Here is a 9,051-nt window from a genome sequence, read left to right as displayed (position 1 = left end):
TACCGGTGAATTTGACCCAGCCATCATATTTCCTTTTGCAATATCTGATAAAGAATGATGGCAAAATTATGAAGAATCCAAAAAGAAACACGCTGACAGACTAGTGAGGCTGAGTGTTGACAGACTTTGATGCGTGTTGGTTTTTTTTTTTAATGGTTCTGTTGTCATTAATAAACTCAAAGCTTGTGGGGCGGTTGCCTTTCAGTACATTTCAACACTCCAAATCAAAGCCACTTGGATGGTAGAAACGCATATGCTGTTATGTTTTCCTGCGGTACCTTATTAAAATGGAACTGAGAGGCTGTGTGAGTTTATGAGTTAACATTCTTATTTCTATTGCAGTTCTGCCCCATGAACACACAAATTGGAGCCCAATTACCCGTTGCTTTACTTGGATGCACTGCAGATATGAGGCCATATTGAGTATAATTGTAGCCAGTGAAATGCATCCACTGATGTTGGTGGCTGTACTTTCATACTAATTTCCCAATGGTGATCAGAGTCACCTCTGACTCTCCTTTAGATTAGATACAGAACATGTGACCGCCTCGCTTTCTGTCGTTCTCCCACAGTATGTATGCACACACGCTTCATTTTCATTTCCAATTACTTTCATATTTTGATGGTATTTACATGTGAAGAAGCCAACTAGCACTGCAGTGCAATTTTGTTATATATATATCATCGAGACACGTGAGGCCGCATACAAATAATCCGAAAGAAAACGTTAGTATTCTGACTTTAATGTCTGAGGGAAAAAGAAATCTGAATTATTACTTGAATGACTTTCAAGTGAAATCAACATTGTAAAAAATTTCAATTTCAATTTCAATCTGAGATTTAAAAAAAAAGTCAGAATTCTGACTTTAATCTCAAAACTCAAATGTTTTCATGTCATCTCACTTTTTTAATGTACATGTGGCCTTAATCCTCGTCAGTATGAGTCAGCCTCTTATCCCACAAAAAAACGACATTTTTTTAAGTTCCAATGGAACCATTCTAACCCTCACGTCACAATGACATTTCAAGGTCTGTTCCATGGAGGGAAGGGTCAAGATATCCCTACTTTCACACTTGACAGCCCACAGACTACATACACACACACACACACACACACGCACACACAGGCCTGCACACACATTCACACACTCACTCTCATTACATCGCTTGAATGCCTCGCTATGGCACAGAGACGTTATGTAATTCACCCCTGGTAACTGTTCTGGATGCTTGGTCTGATCTCTGTTACCCTCCCTAAATTCTCTGCAGCGCAGCCGAGCTGACAGCTCTCCGGCCCTGCGACGCCATCTAGCGGTGATACGGCACAGCACCGTGTGAAACTGATGTGTGCCTCCACATTTCCCCTTTCCTTTCTTGTCTCTCTCTCTCTCTTTTCATCCACCATCACAGACTCTAAAGTCAAATCAATCAGCCATTACTGACCGGGGAAATCTGACGTAGGAAAAACGACACGTATAGAAACTGTTACGACAGCACATTTACATTGCGCGCACGCACACACAAGGTATTTTCAGGAACGGGGCAGAGTTCCATCAGGGGGAAACATTTTAGAAACATTTTATATAATCTTATATAACAACAACAAATTCCCACTGATGATATGATGATCTTCCTACAATAATCTCCTCCAGCGCCTTGCGCAAAACTAATATCCCGGGACATGACACACACGCACACACACACGCACACACACACACACACACACACACACACACGCACACACGCACACACACACACACACACACACACACACACACACACACACGCACACACACACACACACACACACACACAGCCTGTTTCTCTTTTTCGTGTGTGTGTTGAAGAGTCTGGTCCGCCCCATCCCTCCTCACTGAGGGAGGGAGAGAGAGAGCGAGTTGAGAACGTCGTGCCCACACTCTGACTCCAGTCTTGTCTCTCTCTAATGAGAGAGGCTCAACAGGGGGACATGGGCCCACAGGTGGCCGATGACAAGAAGCGGCCCTGTCAACTGGGATGAGTTGGTCATTTCGACAGTAAATGATAACATGGAACTGATGCTGTTGTAAACACGTACGACCAAAAGGAGCTGCATATACCTGATCCAGATGTTTCCCACCCCATCCAGAACCTCCCCAGTCTGTGTTTTTCTCTGATTGTTGAGTTGTTATAGCAGCTTTCAGACTTTCCGTTTGCTACAGTATGTAACTGTATTTTAATGGCGTTCACATGAGCTGCTGGAAAGCCAGTAGAAAGTGTGTGTGTGTGTGGGGGGGGGTGATAACATATGAGCCGGTGTCTCTTTAAAAAAAATGAAGTTTCTTGTCGTATTCTGGAATGAGGTCAGACACGAGGCTTCTCATTGCACGCGGTGATTATTATTAGATCCGATTTTTTAGCCAATGGGCGTCGAGCGGGGCGTGGCTTTGGCGCAGAGGCAGGGTAGCGACAGAGTCCCATTGGCTGATTTTTTATCGCCGTTGTATCTGGGAAGGAATAAATGCAGGCAAAGGCGGCCGAGACTGGAGGGTTGCTTGAAACGCGAGTGGCAGTGTACAGATGGGGGTGTCTCTCTTCCTCCCCAGCATGTTTGGCTTTTGTATGTGTTAGAGGGGACAGTGCTGGTGCAGAGAAAAGCACTTCCCACTGTAGTTGGAGCCGTTAGCGCTCTGCTCCGACTGAGTCAGCAACTGACTGGAGCAGAAGGAACAGACTGGGCGCTGTCAGACACTTACAGCGCCTGGAAATTAAACTTTTTTCCCCCAAAACACACATCCAGCCTTTTTTGAGGGTAACACTGGACTGTGAGAGTTTGCTGACCCATCACAGGAGTGAATAACGGCTTTTTTTAATTTTTTCCCCCTCAGCACAAACTGTGAAGAGAAGTGGGACAAAAGAGCTGAGCTTGCTGTAAAGTGAACCGGAGGACCGAGGACACTGTCCCGTCTCACTGGGCAGCATGGTGCAGAAAATGAGCCACACCGAGAGCACCGCCGAGGCGCTGTCGTTCTTCGCCGGGGATTCGAGCTCCGGCGCGGGCATGGACCTGGACCCGGCCGCCTCGCCTCTCTCCCCCGGCTCAACAGCCTCGTCGACAGCGGGGGACAAGCTGGGAGAGAACCCGGCATGGTGTAAAACCCCCAGCGGCCACATCAAGAGACCCATGAACGCCTTCATGGTGTGGTCCCAGATCGAACGGAGGAAGATTATGGAGCAGTCTCCAGACATGCACAACGCCGAGATTTCCAAACGGCTGGGGAAGCGGTGGAAGCTGCTCAGAGACAGCGATAAGATCCCCTTTATCCGGGAGGCGGAGCGGCTCCGGCTCAAGCACATGGCGGACTACCCCGACTACAAGTACCGGCCGAGGAAGAAGGTCAAATCGAGCGCCTCCAAACCCGCCAGTGGCGGGGAGAAGGGGGACAAACTCGGCAGTAGCTCGAACAGCACCAGCACTAAGACGTCCTCGTCTTCGAGGAAGAACGGATCCAAATCACCCAGCAGCAGCAAAAGCCACAAATCACTTTTCGGGAACAACAACAACAACAGCAGCAGCAGCAGCAGCAGCACCAAAGCATCACTGTTTGCCTCGGAGCACCCGGCGGACCAACACCACCACCTCCACCACCACAACTCCCTCTACAAGTCCAAGTCGGTCTCCTCCACAGCCAGGCAGATACCGGATGGCAAGAAGACCAGGCGGGTGTACAGCTTCGGGGGCAGCGGAGCCAGCCCCGCGTCCTGCGTCGTGGTGCCCGCCAGCCCCACACTCAGCAGCTCGGCGGACTCCAGCGACCCGCTCAGCCTGTATGAGGACGCGGCCAGCGGCAGGGAGGAGGGAGGCGACTCCCCCGGCGGTGGCGGCGGCAGCGGCGGCGGCGGCGGCGGCCTGGGAGGGTCCTCGGAGCGCAGCGGTCGGCGGGCTTCCTCTCCGACCCCCTCCGGCTCTCACTCCTCCGCCTCGTCTTCCTCGTCTTCCTCCTCGGAGGATGAAGAGTTCGAGGACGACCTGCTTGACATAAACCGAGTCCTAACTTCGATAGCATGTCATTTGGGAGTTTTGGCTCCTCCGCTCTGGACAGAGACTTGGATTTGAACTTTGAGTCCGGTTCCGGGGGCTCTCACTTCGAGTTCCCCGACTACTGCACACCCGAAGTCAGCGAGATGATCTCCGGGGACTGGCTGGAGTCCACCATCTCCAACCTGGTGTTCACGTACTGAGCAGCTAGCGTGTTCTGCGGGAGCAAACATGACCACAAACGGGGGCTTCCTGGTTCAAGTCCCCCCCCCCCGTCCCTTCTCGTCCATGAGAGAGCTGCAGGTGGAAGGCTGAACTCGTCGGTTTGTGTCTACTTCTCTGTGAATATGTGGACTGTGGTACTTGGTACAACCACGACAAATGGACGGAGGGAGCACAAGACGGAGGGAGACGACGGGAGACGTCTGGGGGTCCAGTCTGAGAACCACGCAGACCTGGACTGTTGTCCAGCTGAACAACGTCGACTGTGATTGATTTGCACGTTATGCGGTCCGCCGTTCACTTAATCAATGTTGATGCCGATTTCAAAAAGGGACATTTCACAACTTTTTACCAATCCGCCAAGTGAACTTCACCACTGAAAGGTACAGACATAGGACTGTCGTGACTCCCCCCACTCCCCCTTTTTCATTTTTTTTAACTGTGGTGTCTCACCGAGAGGGATTTTAATGAAACCGAGGTGGGTTGATGTTTTTTTTAGACTAATATTTTCTCAAAAGCAAAAAAAAAAAAAAAAACAAACAAACCAACAAAAACAAAAGAAAACACGTGAAGCATGATAGCCCACTTTGTTCCTATCTTGTGCTGAGATTTTCTGTGAGACTGTCGAGCAGTTTGAAAAACTAGTATTAGGGTTATTTAAGTGGATAGATGGCCTCGCTTTGGTTCTTCTCTTTTGAAAAGGACAACAAAATAATCACCAGCTGTTGTAATTTTCCAACTTCAGGACTCCAACGCAACTTTGAAATCTGTGCTGAACTTTATACACTTGTTCTCTACGATTCAGGACCAAATTTGTTTTCATGGAGAACCCGTCACCGTTTGTTACTCATCTTTCAGCTATGTTTTGTACATGTATTCAGATGCCCATTTTATATGGGATGTTGTATTTATATACTGGGCCAAGCATTTTCGACTTGATCAGTTTTTATTTGTTGTATACATGATACAGTTTTCTTTGTTTGTTGTTGTTGTTGTTGTTGTTTTTTGTTGTTTTTCTTAAAGGATTGTTTGTCAGTCTGTCACATTCTCTTCTCAGGCGAAGGGCTAGAGTTTAAAAAAACACACAACTATGATTTGTTTTTATATTTAAATGTACACTTTTGGACACTTAAAAGAGGAAACAGTTTGATTATTTTCTCAGTGTATTTTTGTACAAATCTATATGGACAACTGGGGAGTCAACAATCGGTGTGTGTAGCCTACTACAGCTGGATTGGGTTTCCTAATTTTCAAACCTCTGCTGGCTGGTTTTCATGCTGCCTTCACGTGCTCATGGTAAGCTCGTACTCGTTCTTTTTTACTGACTGTTCAAAAGTATTAGAGAGGAGAACCAGTGAAACAGACCGTATGCCACTGTGGTGGCCATTGTTTAGTTTTGTAACTGAAAGGGGCACCACAGCTTTTATGTTATGTATACGAGCAGGGGAGATAATCTGAATCAGATGTGTAATTGATGTGTAATTCACAAACTTGCCTAAATTTGTAAGTCTTTTACCAGCAAACACTGACAAGATGTATTTGATGTTATATTTTTCAACATCCCAGCTTGTCGGTTTAGACACCATGTATTAGATTTATGTATGTCCTATTCAAATGGATGATTAAAAGACGATTTTCCCAGCAGCACTTGAAAGCAGCACCAGTCTTCGTGTCAGACTACCTTCTACTTTACAGTGCCAGTCTGCAGGCTTCTTAAAGACACAGGAACACATTATTTCTAGAGGCTACTGATGTGGAACATGTGTTTTTTTTTTTTTTTTTTTTTTTACAGCCTCACTCTCTAACGCAGCCACTCCTTTTTGCATTTCCTGTCTGATATCTTGCCTCTGACAACAAATGAGGAGATTGTAGCTTTAAATCTGACTTCTTTTTTGATGTTTTCATTAACTGATGTCACGATTGCCTGTCAGCCACTGGATTTAATGGAGGGACAATATAGAAAGCAAACAACAGGACGATAACATCAAGCATATTCAAATTTCTGACTTGAGTTCCGCAAAACCTACTTGTACTGCGTTTCTCATTGTATTTGAATATATATAATCTTTTCTACTTGTCGGCTAACTATTAGATAATACTTGTTTTAGTATCTTTATGGCATGGTGAATAGCATTTGTATTTCAGATCCAGGTTATTAGCTGTTGTGTTTTTCAAAAAAATGAAAAAAAAGGAAAAACGAACGTGAACTCAATCTTTGTATATTTGACTGTATCATAAAGCAAAAAGATTGTGTGTTTATGTACGTTGTTGCTATCATGGACAGGCACTGTCTAGAACTGCTATCTTTTACACATCCTTACCTACACTTAAGGTGGTCAGTTCAGGACTCTTTTTTTATATATATAAGAAAGCATTTTTAAATATATTAACTTTATTTTTCATCCATCCTGTGCAATATGCTGTGTAGAATTATCATTTATTGTCTCTAATCATGCCATAAACAAAGGAACCACCTTTTTTGACTCGGAGAAAGGGGGAGAACTCATGCCAGCTAAATTGTGTCCATTCACTGCCTGTTAGATTGTTGATATAAACTTGTGTACAGAACTTTTTCAAGGAAGGAAATAAATATCAGCTGGAACTGAAACTCTACAAGTCTTTCCCTTGACTTTTCATCTTGCTTACACTGTCTGATATTCCATGGTAAATACTACCCAACAAATGTGGGGGTTACTATCACAAAAAGCTGATGCATACAGTCCCAAGCTTCCCCACCTGTGTGTGTGTAAACTAAAAGTACAAATAACATTAGAATAACCGTAATCAATAGAATTTTTTTTCGCCAGTCAGAGAGATTCTGCACTTGTTATCACAGAATGTTTGTTTTGACATATTTTCTTGGGCAATAAGACTTTCTCACTTTGCCTTTGAGTTTGTCTACAAACTCTGTAGTCTACAAGCTGATATGTGAAGCTTATTGCAAAGCTCCATGACAGAGTCAAGAAATACACATGAATACAAACTCTATTCCTGTGTATTTCTGATTTACTCAACAGTCATTGGGTACAAATAATACGACTATGAATATTGATAATAAACGCTCCTTTTACAAAAGGCTTTGGTTTTCTGAAAATGGAGAATGTGACCATATGACATGACCCCACCTCAGAAACAGATACAGTAGGTACCTTCAAACTAGTATGGAGTTATTTGCCCCTGGGGAACACAGGACTGATACACAGCAATAACCTGCATCTGCCGTCGTCCTTTGCTACCAGAAAACGATATGATTTTAAATCTGTGTATCGATAATAGTTTAAATCTGGACCATGGTGATGCTAACAATGGTACAGGATCTACTGACGTTCTCCAAACAAAATCACTGTTCACAATAAGATTTACTCTGTCACGTCTACTGACAAAAGAGACGAGTCCTGCATGGTCACCACTTAATGACTCATTAAATACCAAAACCGAAACCTGTGACGTCCATTCACATGATGTAGAAATGTCAGTTCTCTCTGGGATCCTGAAGCAGTAGCATGTTAATGTCTAGTAGGATTTGGATACTGGCGTATTTATATTTTCATTACACACTATTCTATTTTATTCCATTCCAATATGGATGCTGGCTGTCTGGTGTTCAGACAGTCATGATTTCCCTTCCCCCTCTCCCAGACAGACCTTTATTGTGGGGAGGGGCAGGTTTAGTAGCAGTCAGCCAAGGACCCTCCAGCATGCTGACAAGCATGTTTGCCTGTCTGCACAATTTGTCTGTGCACCAGTGTATGCGGTGGTTAAAATGATATGCAGGAAAAACAGAAAATATCAGGACACTTGTCTACTTCCACTTCCACTGTATGGTCTTTGTCTCCATCATCTATTCTATTCTATTCTATCCCAAGGTGGGCACAGCTGTTAATTCCAGCCCTCCTATTCTGCTTAATTTAATAATTGGATGCAAAATTACTGATGATTTTGTAAGTTTTAAATAAAGATGTTTGTGATTTCTAATCATTTCAGGCTGTTAATTATTCTGTGGATCTGTCACACATTGTACAGCTTGTAGCTGCACAAATACCTGGAAATGGATGGGATAGGATGACTAGTATGTGGGTGTACACATACGTGCTGGATACACAGCGACATGTCTGATGTGCTGCGGTTTTCTTTTATTAAAGTGTCTATGAACCTAAAGGTTTTGCAACAGTGGGTGTATGCTAATGCTTTAATCATAACTGATTCATGAAGCTACTTTACCAGATCACACTAATTTTATACTAATTTTATCACAGTTGTGGCTGATTGCAATTACTGACTATGCATCACATCTTTGTCTCTTCTGTTCTCTTCAGCTGGCGTATTATACAACCCAACATATAACTTATTTTCTTCACACGTTGATGATAAATATGCATCATGTAAGATGATAATATGTCCAGCATGTGGTATAAGCTTGTACGTTTCCTAAGAGCTTCAGCACACTCTGTGTGTGCGTTAAGCTCCTCTTAGCAGTGTGTCGCCTGTTTAGTGTGCAGTCTCATGCGTGGCTCAGCTGACTCCTCAGTGGGAGATATGCAGCCGACAGCCGGGGGCAGAGCGGCGTGGAGCAGAACAGGCTCACCGCTGGAGTCAGTAGTCCAGTAAAACCGCAGCAGGGGGGATAAGAGCTCTGCCGGAGGGTGGGTGAGAGAGGCATGACTGTATCTGTATGTCAGCCCGTGTATGTAGCTGCTCTCATCCTAGAGGGGGTGGATGGCGTAGTCGCGATGGCGCTGGCATGAATATTTCTCCCGTCCCTTTTCTATGATTTCTACATTACCTCCATGTTTCTATGAAGCCCACGTGTT

The 9,051-nt window shown here is 44.7% G+C and overlaps 1 protein-coding gene across 1 annotated transcript; it reads left to right on the top strand.

Moving 5' to 3' along the window:
• Positions 1-2,959: 2,959 nt before the first annotated feature.
• LOC144741398 (transcription factor SOX-4-like) lies at positions 2,960-4,221 on the top strand. Its single transcript, XM_078623942.1, is given in 4 exon segments — positions 2,960-3,482; positions 3,594-3,842; positions 3,897-4,022; positions 4,025-4,221. Coding segments are annotated over 4 exon segments (1,095 nt in total).
• The last annotated feature ends 4,830 nt before the right edge of the window (positions 4,222-9,051 follow it).

The sequence above is a fragment of the Lampetra planeri genome, unplaced genomic scaffold (genome assembly GCF_965212315.1).
Source record: "Lampetra planeri unplaced genomic scaffold, kcLamPlan1.2.h2 scaffold_531, whole genome shotgun sequence".
NCBI classification, from domain to species: domain Eukaryota; kingdom Metazoa; phylum Chordata; class Hyperoartia; order Petromyzontiformes; family Petromyzontidae; genus Lampetra; species Lampetra planeri.
Note: the sequence above shows the minus strand (reverse complement) of the source record. Positions and strands in the feature narration are given on the sequence as shown.